The sequence below is a fragment of the Mugil cephalus genome, chromosome 1 (genome assembly GCF_022458985.1).
Source record: "Mugil cephalus isolate CIBA_MC_2020 chromosome 1, CIBA_Mcephalus_1.1, whole genome shotgun sequence".
NCBI lineage: Eukaryota > Metazoa > Chordata > Actinopteri > Mugiliformes > Mugilidae > Mugil > Mugil cephalus.
Window position 1 is genome coordinate 32,567,819 of NC_061770.1, and position 17,811 is coordinate 32,585,629.

General features: G+C 42.2%; 1 protein-coding gene across 1 annotated transcript; it reads right to left on the reverse strand.

Moving 5' to 3' along the window:
• Positions 1–202: 202 nt before the first annotated feature.
• rnf150b (ring finger protein 150b) lies at positions 203–17,802 on the reverse strand. The gene is made up of 6 exons (XM_047582343.1): positions 16,634–17,802; positions 9,239–9,489; positions 8,511–8,665; positions 8,123–8,219; positions 6,728–6,983; positions 203–5,156 (listed from the first exon to the last, which is right to left on the reverse strand). The coding sequence occupies exons 1-6, from the start codon at positions 17,091–17,093 to the stop codon at positions 5,038–5,040; spliced, it is 1,338 nt and encodes a 445-aa protein (XP_047438299.1). The 5' UTR covers positions 17,094–17,802; the 3' UTR covers positions 203–5,037.
• Between the last annotated feature and the right edge of the window lie 9 nt (positions 17,803–17,811).

Here is a 17,811-nt window from a genome sequence, read left to right on the forward strand (position 1 = left end):
TTTCTTTCTGGTTCCAGTTTTTAATAAAGTTCCAGTAGTTTTAGTGGTTTCTGATGTTTGACTCTTCTCTAACACACTAACATCTAATCCTCCACCACAGGGTCTGTCTGTTGTCTGTCTGTCCACTGGTGGAGGCGTTGATGGGCGACTGTCGCTACTCGCTTTTTACTTTGGTTCCAAAGACGACACACAAACACTTGGCTGGAGTAAAAACGAAAACTTGCAGTAAAACTTTATTTAAACTCTGTCCTGAACAAGGACAACGTGCAACAACTGAAACACACTGAAACAAAATGGCGTCACACCGGCCTTTATATATTTACACGTGTTTTACGTTTGCGTGCACGGAGACAGTCTCACTGGTGTTCACGGAGGGGAAAAAAAAAAAAAAAAAAAACAAAGACGGACAAAAAGAACTAAAGTCCAGTTATAATTGTAGAAACGTTCACCACGGCTACTCTGAAACGTCTCTCAGCTGTCGGCGTCTCTCTGGAAGGATCCGAAAGTTCAGCCTTCTTTGTCTCGGTTCTCAATTTCCTCTTGACACAAAATTAAAATGTGATTTAATTTACAAAATGTATATGAGAATATGAAAATAAATCACAGACAACAAAAACAGGACAAAGGAAAATAAATTGTTTCCAGCAACTTCCAGAGAAACACAGTTAAAGTGCATCAACAGAACCGGCTGGGTAATCAAAAAAAATCAAAAAAATTAAAAAAAAAAAAAATTAATTTCCAGAGGCAGATGTAACAAAGCACCAATCAGACGTCATTACTGGCTGTGACACGAGGCCCCATTCTGACTTCATCAGTTGCAAGAAGATTTAAAAGTGTTTTAATTAGCATCGCAGAGCTACGAATTTATTTTTAATTGAAGCCGGAGTCGAATGAATGATGAACGTAGACGAACGCATGAATGTAACTTTGTTGCTAATGGTGCCAGCACGTAATTAAACTATTCTTAGACGATAATCTTGTGAGAATTCTTTTTACGCAATAAACTAAATGAAATCCCTTTGAATTTGAGGACCAAAATTACAGATTTAAGGATTTGTGATAATAAAATATTTCAGAGTTGGTTATCGCTGGGAATATTTAAGTTATTTATGCTAAAATTAACGTACCAATGCCGTTAATTTCAAAAATGCATCTAAAATTTATGGGCTTTTAAGAAAAGTTTACACTTAAAAAAATAATAATTAAAGCAAGTGTATGCGAAATTACCACCTAAAAAATAAGGCAAATTTTTGACATTTGAATTTGAGGACAAAAATTACAGATTTAAGGATTTGTGATAATAAAATGTTTTAGGGATGATTATTGCTGGGAACATTTCTGATATTGATGCTAAAATTAAAAGTAGAAATGTCGTTAATTTCAAAAATGCACTTGGAATTTAAGAGTTACTGTCTTTTAAGAAAAGTATATGTTTTATGTATATAAAAAAAACAATAAAGCAAGTGTATCTGAAATTAACGCCCAAAAATAAGGAAATTGTTTTTGAGAAACGAGTGAATGTAGCTTTGTTGCTAATGGTGCCAATGCATAACTAAACCTTTACTCAAAGACTACAGATAATCTCGTGACAATTTTTTTTTTTTTTTTTACATGATGAACCAAATAAAGTCCATTTGAATTTGAGGAAGAAAATTAAAAACATAGCAATACTGTTTATTTCAAATATGCAGTTACAATTTAAAATTTACTGCCTTATAAGAAAAGCTTATATTTGACAAAGAACAAAAGGACGTGAAATTACTGCCCAAAAAACACGGCAAATTTTTGATTTACGAATAATCCGGTTTCTCGACATCTTTATATCAGAAACCACCAACTATAGGTTCAATGCCCTATACGGTCCTAAGGGGTCCAGTATGCCACAGCAGCCTCAGTCTCCACAAGTAGAAGGTAAATTTAATGAATGTGCAGTTACATTTCTTTAAATCCCTCCTCTGGCCACAACAAGCCACACAGATCCATCACGGACAAAAACAAAAGAAAATAAGAGGGAGAGACGCCTTCCACCGTTTTTATTGGTGTTTCAGTTCACTGGTGTTTACAACATATGTCCTGAAACCAAACCAGGAGGAGACAGGAGACATGAAACCAATGACACAAAGAGGGAAGATCTTCTGGAAACGGCGACGCCAGCGAGTCAAATTCCTCCAAAAAAACAAACAAACAAAAAAAAAAACAACACAAACTCTTTATGTTCAATTACATTTCGTGTTAAATGGTAACGGAAACTTTTTTTTATTCTTTCCCATCCTGGAAGCCAACAATTAAATTAGCGCCTGTAGTTGAGCTCAGTTTTCAGATCGAAAACCTTAACAGACGAGTTTACAATTAGTCCAGGTTCACATCCTTAAGTTACGTCTGTACAAATTGCACAAATAATCGACAATATTCCTCCCGGCTGATGCTCAATCTCATTGAGGATCCACCAGGACGGGAGGCGATGAAGAAGAGGGGGAGGGGGTCAGTCTTTTCTTCGTTACAAAAATAAACGTCTCCTCTGGTATCAAAATAGACGACAATCTCATTTTTTATTTTTATTTTTTTTAATCTTTCTCAGTTTCTGGAAGCCACCGCCGACGTGGTGATGTGAACTTGTGTCGTTTTCTATTTACAAATCTAACAAGAAAAGCCGGGAGGTGGTTCTCTGCTAAACAATAAAACTAAAAATCGTTGTGTACGTCGGGTTCTTTTATTCACAGTTTGTGTTGTTTACTTAACCCTAGTAACACATAGCTAACACTTACTGGTAGGGATGTCCCGATCCCGATCTGTTAATACTGTCTGAAATGTTTTGAACAAACTGGACTATTTACAAATTGCCGTCTGACTGACACAGCGGACACGTTTAGTTGCGTAATTTTTAGTTTTTATCGGCTAGCTAGCTAAACGTGAGAACACTTTTTGACGTCGTTTTCATCGTAAATAGCTACAACATTAACATCAGCTGTTTTCGGCTGAAACTCCTTCAAATCATTTTCGGACATGCCTGGATTGACCTCCCCCCCGATACCGATCGGGACATCCTCACTTGCTGTAGTAGACAGATCTTAGGTTTGCTAATGGTCAGAGAGAATGTTGCTGAGCAGCAAGTAAAAGCTCCATGATTGTCAGGATTAAACATAAATGTGTTTTTTTGTTTTGTTTTGTTTTTTTAAAGAAAAGGCAGCATGAAGCCATAGTAACAACGTTGAACACAAAAAAAAACAAGACCACAGGGTCCCTCTGCAGCGTTTTAACCTCCTGAGACCAGAGCATCTGTTGGGTATTAGGGATTAATAGGACCTAAGAGGTATATATAAAAAAAAAAAGAATCATCTTTGAACTGGAAGTAGGTTTTGGAAATAATTATGAGGGCGCAGGGATTATTTCACTGTGTATTACAATTTAAGTTAATTTTAATGGAAAAGCAGAATTGGAAACGATGAAATCCCAACGTCCACAAATGAGTACTTGGGAATTTGTCGAATTATCCTGCCATATCAAAGTAGAAAAGTTAATAAATAAATCATAAACAAACAGGTGTATTGACCCTTCGCTACCAGTTCATGGCAGACGAAAATGTGCAACACACCTAAAACTCCACAGGTCTCAGGAGGTTAACCGACAACGGAAAGATCGGAGAGGCGGTCGATGACGGAAGACTGACGAGAAAAGACTTCCCGTTGTGGATCATGTCTTATTCGGCCGGGTTGACTGTTTCGGTTCAACTGTCAAACGAACAGACTCTCGGGTTCTCGGGGCAGATATTCCCTCAAATAAAACCGTAGCACAGCCTTCGACATCTCTTCTTTTGTTTCCACGTTGTTCCCGTCTAGACTGAAGGCTACGCCGCGAGATGAATGTTGGACGTACAAGGTTTGACTAAAAAAAGCGTAGTGTTTGCTCGGGAAGATTTGTGCAGTTGAAAGCCTTTCGTTGGGCCAACCAACCCTTTCCTTCCAAGGATTTGTACGTCCGTATACCCTAAAAGTCAGAAACGTGCAGCCCTGCAAACTGTTGAGAACTAACGTAGAAAAAACACAACAACAACAACAAAAAAAAAAAAAACAGATTGCCCGCCGGAAGTCCAAAGCAAATATCATCAAATATTGTGTGAATCTAAAATTTTACACACAAGCAGAGAAAGAAAACAATAACAAAGAGACAAATACTGCGGGTTGTCACGCTTCAATACTTCAGTCAAACTCTTGTAGTTAATACTGCCAGCGAGAAAACAAATCAACAGAGAAGTCCTTCCCAAATAAAAGACGTTAGCATTCAGCCAAAGTTACATCCATGAGTCCAGACCAGGGAAAGACGTGGCCTCGACTCAGTTTTGCCTACTTGGGGAAAAAAAAAAAAATCAGGAAAGAGAATATTTCACAGAAAATAAAATAAAATAAAAAGGTCCAGAGAAAAGAGCGACGTGGACTGAATCACCTCCAAAGTCGCTCGTGTCGTTGATGTTTGAAATGAAGGACTTGGGTTTTATTACTTCTCTCTATCGCTGTGCGAAGCTTAACAAGATCAAAGACAAACGAGACAACGTGGGAGGGGGGCGAGGGGGGGTCTGGTTCAACCCACCGAGGATAGTCCACGATAAGACCGACTTCAACAAACTACAGAGCATCTGTGTCGAGTCCAGGGGGGAAAAGAAACAAAAAGAAATCGCGCCGACCGTCGTCCTTCAAGCCCAGAAGTTATTAATAAAACACGCTGATTTAACTCGGGTCCGCGCTCAAAAACCCTCCCAGGTCTAGAGGCTGGCTCTACCTGGGCTTCCAGTCCAGACAGGTTTGGTTTGGCAAGTTTTATAGAACAGGACTACACCATAAAGATCCACTTGGAATCGGGCAAAACCAGATGCAGGTCCCGGATCTTAGCTCAGGTTTGGTTCGCCCATTATTGCGGGTCCGTTTAAAAAAAAAAAAAAAAAAAAAAAAATAGGAAAAATAATGAGATGACGATGAGTTTTGGCCCAGTTCTGTTGTTATTATTATTATTTTTATATATATTTTTGGTTCTGTTGTGCAGCTTTCAGGACTTGTCCCCCAGACGAGTCTGATCCATCGACCCCTCTTCGTCCGACAGACCCGTTTCTACGGCGATGACGAACGACGCCACCGACGCGCTGCTCGCCATTGGCTGGAGCTCACCTGGAACAGAGAGAGAGAGAGAGAGAGGAGAAACTGGACGTTACCGAACACGACCTGAAAATAAGAGCGACCGTTAAGACAAAAGTCGGTGAGAAAGTGAGAAAGTGTGTCCAGACTTATGAAATGTCATCAGTTCACGATCTGATATGGATCTGATATGGATCTGATATACAGTAAAGCTCTTAGCGTTAGCATCTTTTATTTAGCTACATTTAAATTTACTGAACTGAAACTGAGGCTAATCCACTTTTCCAAATCCATACTAGTTTATATTTACTTCTCCAGAAGGGATGTAATTTTTTTCAAGCAAGGGAGCGACAACACCACCGACACGTTCAAGTATTTGTTGACGGCGTTAAATACGGAAAGAGACACGTGTTGGACGATCTCTGGTTTAACAAGTCTTAGCAGAGCAGAGCTAGTGAGGATCCAGAGACCAACTTCCTATTTGTTCTCTTACACAAGCTCTTATCTCTTGTCTAGACAATAAAATGTCTGTCGATTGACGCCTACTGTTTCTAGACCAAAGATTCTCAGGAGGAATTGATGAAGAATCGATAATGACATCGGCATCAGTGAAAACGTGTTGATGACCATCCATTTACAGCCATTTTTTCCCCAACTTTCCTTGAATACAGCACCTATTCTCTAGGGGTGCACGATAAGTATCGTCCCGACATCAGGATATTATGACATCATTCCGCTAAGTCCGATACCATGACTTATCGGCCCGATAACGTATAGTATATATTTTTGTCAGCACTGCGGTGTAAGACGTCGCTTTGAACAGGCGCTCCCTCCCCTACATGGACGTGCACTACCTGCAGTGGATGCTCCGTTCAAGTGGCGTCAGTATTATTGGAAAAATGACTTTCTGACTGAAAAAAAAAACGCATTACTCCCTCATGTCGGAAAAACAGCTCGTCACCTGACTGATATCAACGTCTTATCCACAGTATTCTACTCTTTTCCCCGGATGTTACACACCAATCATGGAAACATGAACATAAAAAGGTCGGGGAAACGGCTCGAAAACCGGGAGAAGGGGAATTTCCGTCACCACATGAATGCATCACAACGTGCACACATTTGTAAATACATAATAAATATAATAAATACCACGGGGAGGAAGAAATAGCATAGAAATGTTTGATTCTAACATGTGTCGGTGCATTATTTTTTTTTTTTATGAACTTTTTTACTTTTATTTACTTTTTAACCTGATGCAAAGTATTTCAGGTCTAGAGGCCTTTATTATTTTGTGATGTTCATTTGAAATATCAAACAGTTTGTTCATTAGTCTTTATAATCTCCAGACATGTTATCGGTTATCAGTATTGGTATCGGCTGTTGATATTGGTTTCAAAAAAAAAAATAAAGTAATTGTGCATCGCTATTCTCTGAGTACTTTACTGCATCCAACAAAGTTCTGTTTTCTTTCAAAGGTAACTTATGTGGACTTGGAGCCTAACCAGGAATCACAGATATGTGTCTACCAGATGGTTTCGTCTCTCAGTAACGGGACAAAGTTCAGGTAAGGACTTCCTGCCCTGAGGTCTGTGGTGTGTCACCTGTGTGGGTGTCGGTGGTGGCCGTCACCGGGCTGTCTCTCAGGGTATCCGGGTCCTGGTAGTCCTGCGGGAGCCCCATCCGTCGCACGCCGGGGTCCAGCACCACGGAGGAGCCGTCCTCGCTTAGCGTGCCGTCGCTGGACGCCCCGGACACCACGGCCTCCAGGGCCAGGGCCCCGACGCCGCCCATCCCACCCACGCCGTCCAGGGCCAGGTCGTAGTCCAGAGGCAGGTCGTCCAGGCAGTCGGCATTTAACTGCGAGCGGAAAGGGAGGAGGAGTCAAAGGAGAGACAGGAAGTGAAGGCGGGAGGGAGGAGATAACGTGGACACACTGTAACATTCCCCTGTGTCATGTACGGGACAGCAGCAGCTCATTGATAAAAGTCATGACAGGATTGAACCAACACAAAAATTCAGGCAAACCAAACAACTTCTTCTTGTTTTTTAACCATGTGCCAACTTTGATTCCTCAAGAACAAAACCACTCTAGGATTTCAGTCATAGAAACTTCAGAGTCTCGTCTTTTTAAAGACCATGAATGAGCTCCAACATGTTCATCAACAGCGTTCAGTGACTTTGGTCTTAAACAGGCTGGAATGCACCAACTACCTCACTGTCTACATTTTATAATCTTACCAACGGCATCATATTTAGCAATATTCAGCATTTTTATTCCCGTTCCACTCCGTATATACAGAATGTCCGTATATGTCTATTCTGTCATACTGTTTTTTTTATTGCTTCTTATCTAATTCCGCGCTACTGTGACGAAGGAAATTTCCCATGTGTGGGATAAATAAAATGTCTCATGTTGGACACACCGCTGACTGTTTATACTGTGGACAAACCCATCGTGACGTCACCCGCTGGATTCTGAACCTCGAAAACGAAGTGGGCGGAGCCTGCGGTCGCCATGTTGGATGAGCTTTACTCCGCCCACACGTGGTCATTCCAAATATGGACGTGGGGGTTGGATGTTAAGAACCGCCCACCCAACTCCCTGCTACCTGTTAGCTTAGCTACCGCCTGGTCCCTTAATTATGCAGAAATTTAAACCTTAGTAAAAAATAAACAAGTGGAACAAAAAAATTGTATAAAAATGTTTATTTAAGTAATCAACTGGAGAAGTTTCATGGTGATATCTATTAGTTAAATATTTTACCCTATTCACCTTAGATAAATACAAATAATTAAATTTTTTGTAACTGAATTGAAACTGAATTTTTGACTTTCGTAGCAAAGATACTGATATAAATATAAATATAAGTATATATAATATCTAAAAATAATTTAACCTCCTGTCTGGAGCCTAAATATCATTTTGACTCTACACCAACTTATAATACCAAGCATCAGCCAAACAAAGTCTAAAACCAAACATGACTCAGACTCACAGCGATGCCCAGAGCTTTCAGGATGTTCATCTTGCACATGGGGCATGTACGATGGTCCAGGAGCCACGGATCCACACAGCTTTTATGGAACAAATGTCTGCAAACAAGGAAAGAATTGAAATCATCACAGAAAGTTCACGAGCCAAACTAAACGTGTGACATATTCATAAATACACGGGATAAGATGTTACAATCCCTTGTGCCATGATCTGAGGCAAAACACATTTAGAAGCTCAGTCCAACTGAAAAGCCAAACACCAGGCTAGCAGTCAGCTACCAACTAGCAAACAACAAGAAGACACCAGCTAACTAGCCTAGCCAACAGCAGCAACACTCTCCCTCTGCCTAAGAATGAAAATGAAACTTGTGCTCAGGGGTGAGTAGTTACCTGCAGGGTAGGATGCGGACCACGTCGTTGGGCTTGTAGCCCTCGATGCAGACGGCGCAGTTGTCAAAGTCGGCCTCCGTCTCCTGGTCGCCCTTCCTGATGGTGCGAACCTGAAGCTTACTGATGGCCTTCTTCGCCGCGTCGCCAAGACGACGCTGGAGAGATTAAGGAGGAGCAAGAGGAAACTTGGGTTTTATTCCAGAAAACCTGTGTTGTCTCCTCCAGAAATGTTCTGGTCCTCCAGCGCTGCCATGAACTCCCCTAACCCTCTCTGGAACATTTGTCGCAAGGAAACTTTTCTCTTCTTTTAAAAGTTCAGTGATTCAACTAGTTACTAACATTTTCCAGAGTAAAGTTCTTCTACACCGGTTTGAGGCTCACCAGCTACTGTTAAAGTATAAGAATAAGAAGTGCTGACGCTACAGGGACGTGGTTTTAGTTTATAACAGACCTGAAATAAACAATAACAACAACAGTTCAGGTTTGTCTGAACTGATTCTGATTATTGGTTCTGAAACAGACCAGGACATTTTGTTTGAGCGCTCTTATAGAGAAGATAGTTAGGCCTTTTCTTTCTTTCCTTTGGCACAACCCTGTCCACCTTATCTAAATTGTAAATAAATGCTTTTATTGCCACACATGCTCGTTGGGCTGATTGCAAACTGCAAAGAGGAACGTAACAATCACATGGGAGCAACATTAACACAGGAGTCGCCGTTGTACTGAACCTGGTTCCTGTCCCGTGCGTTGGCGTATCTGAACCTCTGGATGTAGTAGAAGACGAGCCAGGCCAGGGAGATGATCATCAGGACGATGAAGGAGATGGACACGAACACCACCGACGTCCTGCTGACGTACTTCTGCAGGTTCCTCGTCCCGATGGTGATGGTCAAGGTGACCGTTATGTTGCGCTCCAGCAGAGAGACGACCTCGCGGCCTTTGGGCTCGGGGATCATGATGGCCACCACCTCGCCGGTTCCTGAAGACGTACACGAGGAACATTTAAAAAGCTACGATAAGAACGTGCTGCACGCATCAACCAGGCTTTGGTGGTAACATCAGTCTTTTAGTAGATGTGACTAACTCGTTAACAAGAACGTCATTAGCTCTGTTGTTGTCGTTTAGTTCTTTTGATCCGACATGAGACTGGTCAGTGCTGGGTTCACCAGTCAGTCAGACCTGAAGAACCCACTTTAGATGAAACGTTTTCAAGGAAGTTCAGTTACTTGACCTTTTCTTTTCTTTGTTTTTGGATAAATTACTGATAAACATCCCAGACATTTGAGGCTTTAGCTGCCAAATCCTCAACTATCTCCCCTGATTTCATGTTTGCCGCCAATGATGAAGTCTTCATCGGCCTTTTAGAGACTTTCTTTTAAAAGCAGACATCTTCTGCTGAAAATGAGTGATATAATATACTCTTGTATATTAGCTTCATATTTGGTCTTTGATTCAAAATCTAAAACAAGGGCAACTGGACTAGTTTGAGTTTAAGTTCTTTTGATCCAAGTAGGACTGGACAGAGGTTTACTCAGAATTGCAGGTGAGTGTTGGGTTGACGTTCACCAGTATTTTACACCAAACAAGTCTAGTTGCCTTTGTTTTGACTCCTTCTTGGGGAGATACCATGACCAAAGATCCTTGACTAGCCTTCCCGCTTTGTGTTTGCCACTGAGAACTTTTTAGAGACATTCTTTTAAAAACAGACGCCTAACAAACTGTTATGGCGACAAAACATCTAAAAAGATGAGCTGAAACAAGACAAATACAAGGAACATTTGACTCTTAGGCCTGAACATCATTAGCTCTATTTAAGCTCCGTATTTGGTCCATAAGCGCTAGATGAAAGTATTTGACTCTTTATAAAAAAAAACAAGAAAACAACAAAAGTTAAAACAAGGGCAACTTGACTGATTTGAGTTTTCTTGAAATTCTTTTGATCCAAGAAGGACCAGATAGAGGTTTAATCGTTCACCAGTCAGTTAGACCCAACACTTTCGAGCAACCCAACAAGTTTAACCTCTTCTTGGGGAGAAACCATGACCTTCCCATGAATAAATTTCACAGCTAAGTCCTCAACTAGCTTCCCTAGTTCGGGTTTGCTTCAATGACTTTTTAGAGCTGTTCTTTTAAAAACAGACGCCTGCTAAAGGCTAAAGCTAAAGGTGACCATTGGGAGCGATGACAGTGAAGCAAAACTCTTTGGTGCGACATTATTACAGAAACATCCAAGAGACAAGTTGAAACAAGAAAAAATACGAGGAACATTTTATTAATTTATTTAAAAGTACGTGAACAAGACTTTAGTGGTACGACGACTCTTTTCGGTCAGTAAACATTCCTTTAGTAAATAAGGTTAAACAAGCAACATTAAACCCCATCATTAGTGCTATTGTAGCTCCATATTTGGTCTCCACCAGTGGAGGAGGAAAATATTTGACTCTATACAAAAAAAAAAGACAAAAGCTAAAACTAAAAAGTACAACTGTTTGAGTTCAGTTGGAAAACTGATAATCTTCTCAGACATTTGACTCTTGAGCTGCTAAATCCTCCACTTTCCTTGTTCGCCGCCGATAATGAAGCCTTCATCTGCTTCTTAAGAGAAACCGGATGACTCTGTTGCTAAAAATGACCAACGGGAGCGATGAGGGTGAAGCAGAACTCTTTGGTGACGGACCAGACAATGGCTGCGTTTAATCGAGTGCGAGCTGAGGTTCTCCTTGTGACCGAGGCCTGATTCAGATCAAACTCGTGTAACAACAAACATCCCAGAGGAAGGTTTGAACGAGCACAAACAAGTCAGTTCTTTTTCAGGTGTCTGACTCCGACCCGGGGAAATGTGTCGACACAAGTTCACCGCAAAATTAGTCACACGTGGAGAGACGGTTTCACAACCAGCTGGTGATTAAAGACGGGAAAGAAAAAGGAGAGCACAGACTGGGTATAAACATGGACAATGTGTATGGAGCCACAGTCTGATCAGTCTGAAGGCGGAGCCATGATATGGAAGCCCCGCCCACACTTCCTCCAGACTAATTTTCATTTAATTAATACTCGCTCTGCTCTACCTTCACCAGCTACAAGGAGATGTTGGATTATACACTGAATTTATCGTTAAAAATAGTTTTCACAACTTTCACAAACCCACAGGACTTCTTTACAACTGGTGTTCGCCATTAGGTCACATCCTATTTCTATAGCGTCAAATAAACGAAAACTAAGCTTAAAGGAGTGTATAGAGGTTATGCACTGATGTCACTTCCTCCTGGGGCCACGCCCCCTGAGTGGCAAAAACATGGTGAACTGTATCAGTAAATACAGAGAGACCAGGAAAAATGTGGAGTATCAGATCAAATTCAGGACAATTCCTACTCAATGATGATCCATACAAACTAGTACGGATTAGGAAAAGTGGATTAGCCTCAGCTTCAGTTAGTTTTAGTTCATTTCAGTTATGATAAGTGTAGCTAAATAAAAGACGCTAACGCTAAGAGCTTTACTGAGAAGTAACGTTAGCCATACAATACTGTAGCGTTAGAAGGATGACGAGGAGTGATCACAAATATTCAGTTTATTGTTTTATTCTTATTTATTGTTGGAACTGAACTGATGAATTTCTGACTTTTAACCCTTCATATGTCGGGGTTTGGGATGACATCTCAAATTTTGTGGAAAAAAAGAAAAAAAATGACAAATTTTTGAATCAGGGCGTGATGATGATGAGGCCTCCTCTTTATACCTGGATGAGGCAACGTTTGCTATTTTTAGGGCAACAATGTAACAATTTTTGAAAAATCGAGCACTACAAAAACAAAAAATTTAGTAAATAAAAATCCATCAAAATCAATGTTGCTACTTAATTTGTCTTCAAGGATGAATAAATTAATCTGTCTGTTTGTCTGTCTGATTATCACCCACTAACGAGGAGGAGGTGGAGCTTATGACCCATACTACAGCCTTCAGCCACCAGGGGGAGCTCTACTACTAGCAGCTCTGCTAGCTTTGGCTTCACTTTGGAGGAACTGTCATGGCGTCCATCTTTGTTTACAGCCACAAGTAGAGAGTTTTAGGTCCTCTGGAAGGGTGGGTGGTATGTTGGACGCCGCCCCGAGGACAAACATTATTGATTAGTCTGGTCTAAAAATAACACTCTGGGGTCAATGTCTCTCTGCAGCACATCTGTCCCGACAGTTAAACCAGGTCATCTTCTTCTTCTACTGTTAAAATAACAGCTCCTCCCTGTACCAGATCAGACTGGAGGAGGAGGAGGACGAGGAGGAGTAGAGGTTTGGTAACCATGGTAACGTTTACGAGTCAACTAGTGAAGAAACATCGGAAACACACAGGTAGAAACACCGAGCAGAAAAGATGAACCAAAGTTGGAATCAATGTGGACAGAGACGACACCTTGAAAACAAAACATGACTCTTTTTCTTCTTCTACATCTTCTTTGTATTCCTCTTCTTCCACCTTCTACTTTTGCTCTCTTTGCTTTCTCTTTTGCTTCTTCCTTTCTTCTTTCTACGCCACTTTCTTGACCTTCTCCACCCTGTTTTCTTCTTCTATGTCTTTGTCCTCTTCTTCCTTCTTCCTCCACCACCTTCTTCTTCTATGCATTTGTCTTCTTCTGTCTTCCTCCTCGATCTTAGTCGTCTCTCCTCGTTCCTCCTCCTCCTGTTCTTCTTCTCCTGTTTATTTCCAGCAGACTTGATGCTCATTCATGATCTTCCACAGTATTTTGTATTTTGATGTAAATGTTTGATATGAGGTCTGTGATTTTTTTTTCCATAATTTAAACTACCTTCACTTAAAAATTAAATAAAACGTTAATAAATAAACAGCGATTCACCAAACCAAAGATTTATCGACGTTTTCAGACGCAGAAGGAAAAGATCGGACGTTAATTATCTATAATTAACAACACTACACAACTGGATTATAAAATAAAACGATCATCAGCGGCTAAAAAAACACGATCATGCAGAGGACAGAGATATTTATTTAATCCTTGAGCAACGGCTCTTTCATCCTATTAATCATTTACAGGGTTCAAACCGTTGCTCTTTACCCGCGAGGAGTTGCTGCTGCACTTCATGTTGTGCAATGTTGGCTGAATGTGCAAAGGAGTCACGTTGAGACATTATAAAATGATAATAAAAATAAAAAGGCTGTATCCCATTTAAAAATGATTGAGTCGAACAGCAACTCAAAAAGAAAATCCCAAATATCTGCAGTTCCACTAACGTTCACTAGAGGCTGTACCCAAAAAATGAATTGGTAAAAAACCTCTGCAGCTCTCAGGTGTTCAGGCTGTTACACAAACAAAAAACACCATAAAAACAGCACGTGTTCATATATTTTTCTACTTTTTTTTGCCATAAATCTTTTAATTCACTTTAGCCTTAATCATAAATACCAAAACTTTGATTAATTTCTGACTTTTAACCCTTTATACATCAGGGTTTAAGATGGCATCACAAATTTTGGGAAAAAAAAATGAAAATTTTTTAATTCAGGACATGAAGGTCAATGGTAAAAAAGTACCAATTTTAAAGTCGGGGTGATGAGGCCTCCTCTTTCTACCTGGATGAGGCAGCATTTGCTATTTTGAAGAGGACACTGTTCCCAAAAACAAAAAAATATAAATAAATAAACTGCATCACAATCAATGTTGCTGCTAATCATTGCCATGTATAATAATCCCCCCAAGAAAAATCCACATTGAAAATATTTATTTATGATTTAAATTTTTGACAAAATTTTTTGATGCCTTCACAAACCCTGAAATATAAAAGGTTAAAAGTCAGAAATGAATCAGAGTTTTGGTATTTATGATTAGGGCTAAAGTGGAAGTAGAAATAAATACTAATGAATGCTGCTTTTAGGGCGTTTTTGAAGAGGTCACTTTGATTCTTTAATTCTTTGAAAATCAAGCACCACAAAAAAACTAAACCAATCATCATCAGCTACCAATCATTGACATGTCTAAAGCTCTAATAATCCCCCAAAGAAAAATCCACTCTGCCTTTGGATTATCAAAAATATTCCATTTTTTATGTTTTTTCCACCTCACATTTCATTTACCGTTTTGTCACCTAAGTTGTAATTTTTTAATTCTGTTATTAATGTAATTTTATCACTTTCCGTCTTGTTTCCCTTTTATTATTTTTTTATACTTTGTGTCTTTATGTTTATTAATGTTTATTCCATTTCTTCTACGGGGGCAACATGTGTTTGATGAGGACAATTTAACGGACATTAATGGTAAAAACTTGTCAGTGATTTTTCAGTTTGTATTGTTCAAATTTTATTATTGTTACATTTTTTTCTTTCTTTTTTTGCGCTTTTTTTTGGACTTTTTAGCTCCTTTTCTTAGAATTCAGTCGTAATCGTGGATTAGATTTGACTAATTTCTGACTTCTAACCCTTCATATAACAGCGTTCAAAAAGGTTTGGAAAAGAAAGAAAAAATAAAACACACACAAACTGAAACATTTTCAATAACATAAATGCAAAGTTTTGTTTCTTTCTTTTTTTTACCCCATAATGCTCCGTTTTTAAACTGTTTAACCTAAACTGTCACGTTGTTTTACAGGTGAGTCTGATGAACTGGTTGATTGATCACGTGGAGCCTCCTCTTTCTACCCGGAGGCAACATTTACCAAAAACTGAACAATGTTAAAGTCAAGTCTGAGGATTGTGTCTTTAACACCTAGACGGGCTGTTGGTGGCATTAGACCCCTCTTCCATACCTGGATGGGGTACTGGGGGTATTAGACTCCCTCAGACCCCCTTTTCCATACCTGGACTTTACGTGCCGGGTGTATTACCTGTATGGGGTGTTGCTGGGAGTATTACTGGGGGTATTACCTGGATGGGATGTTGCTGGGGGTATTACCTGTACGGGGTGTTGCTGGGAGTATTACTGGGGGTATTACCTGGATGGGGTGGTGCTGGGGGTATTACTGGGGGTATTACCTGGATGGGGTGGTGCTGGGGGTGTTGCTGGGGGTATTACTTGGATGGGGTGTTGCTGGGGGTATTACCTGGATGGGGTGGTGCTGGGGGGATTGCGTTTACGGGGTGTTGCTGGGGGTATTACCTGGATGGGGTGTTGCTGGGGTATTACCTGGATGGGGTGGTGCTGGGGGTATTACCTGGATGGGGTGTTGCTGGTGGTATTACCTGGATGGGGTGGTGCTGGGGGTGTTGCTGGGGGTATTACCTGGATGGGGTGTTGCTGGGGGTATTACCTGGATGGGGTGTTACTGGGGGTATTGCCTGTACGGGGTGGTGCTGGGGGTATTACCTGGATGGGATGGTGCTGGGGGTATTACCTGGATGGGGTGGTGCTGGGGGTGTTGCTGGTGGTATTACCTGAATGGGGTTTTGCTGGGGGTATTACCTGGATGGGGTGTTACTGGGGGTATTGCCTGTACGGGATGGTGCTGGGGGTGTTGCTGGGGGTATTACCTGGATGGGGTGGTGCTGGGGGTATTACCTGGATGGGGTGTTGCTGGGGGTATTACCTGGATGGGGTGGTGCTGGGGGTATTGCCTGTACGGGGTGTTGCTGGGGGTATTACCTGGATGGGGTGTTGCTGGGGGTATTGCCTGTACGGGGTGTTGCTGGGGGTATTACCTGGATGGGGTGTTGCTGGGGGTATTACCTGTGGGGTGTTGCTGGTGGTATTACCTGGATGGGGTGGTGCTGGGGGTGTTGCTGGTGGTATTACCTGGATGGGGTGGTGCTGGGGGTGTTGCTGGGGGTATTACTGGGGGTATTACCTGGATGGGGTGGTGCTGGGGGTATAACCTGGATGGGGTGTTCTGGGTGTTGCTGGGGTAACTGGGGTATTACCTGGATGGGGGGTGTTGGCTGGGGTATTGTCCTGGATGGGGTGTTGCTGGGGGTATTGCCTGTACGGGGTGTTGCTGGGGGTATTACCTGGATGGGGTGGTGCTGGGGGTGGTGCTGGGGGTATTACCTGGATGGGGTGTTGCTGGGGGTATTGCCTGTACGGGGTGTTGCTGGGGGTATTACCTGGATGGGGTGGTGCTGGGGGTGTTGCTGGGGGTATTACCTGGATGGGGTGGTGCTGGGGGTGTTGCTGGGGGTTTTACCTGGATGGGGCATGGTGATGGTGTCGTTGGCGTTGGCCGAGCCCACGTTGAAGATGACCACGGCCGACGCGTTGTGGGCCGCGGCGTGGCGGATCTTGTCCTTGTAGGTGCAGTTCCCCCGGGCTATGAGCGCCACCCAGGCCCCGGCCTGCGGGGGCACCGCGAACCGAGTGTTGGGGTCGCAGGCCTGCCGGTCCAGGGGGGTCGAGGCGGGCAGCACCGCCACCCCCTTCACGTCCCTCTTCGGGGAGTGCTCTCCGTAGCGGCCGCACTCCGTCTTCTCCGTGCGCTGCTCCGACGTGGCCGGGTCCACGTAGGTGATGTTGACGAAGGCGGTGTACCACTCCTCCCTCTCGGCCACGGTGAAGTCCAGGCACAGGAGGTGGACGAAGCAGAAGGAGAGGAGCCAGGTGGAGAGGGCCAGGCTGCGGCAGGCCGCCACCAGGGAGCCCGGGGCCATGACGACGGTCCCCGGGTAAGAGCGGAGCCGTCCACCGGTGGTCGTAGCAGCAGCTCGGAGAGGCCCGATATCGTTCACCACGGAGCCGCTTACTCCACCATACTACCCCCGGAGCTTCTTTAACACGTTTAGCTTTAATCCTCGGCTGCTTTTATTTTATTATTATTTCTCCTGGGTTTCGTCCCTTAGCCGTCTCCATTTCCAGCCGCAACAAAACAACAACAACCAGCGGAGCTCTGAGCGCAGACAGCCGCGGGGAGGTCAAGGGAAGGGGGGGGGGGACGTGACCGTGAAAAACCCAGACGAGGTGAAACCCCCCCCGAGACCGCGGAAAAACAAACGAGAAGTTATTTAAAATGATAAAATATTCTAAATGCTAAGCGCAGCAGCGAGCTAACTAGCTAAGCTGCATTGTTTTGACTCAGCTATCAAGTTAGCGCGTATACAAAACTGCACTTCCGGTGCTACACACTTAAATAAAAGCATCTTTTAATTTAACTGTGCGTTTACATTCACATTTAATTCATAGAAAACTATCCAAACTTCATTTAATAAATTTAACAAACATATACAACAACAATCGGATTAAAAACTTATTTTAAACGGAATAAATAAACGGATATGGATTTTATTTTGAAATACAAAATCACTGATCGATGTCATTGAGTTTAACTTGACGCAGCTCTTTGTACCACCTAGCGGCCCGATGTGAAACTGC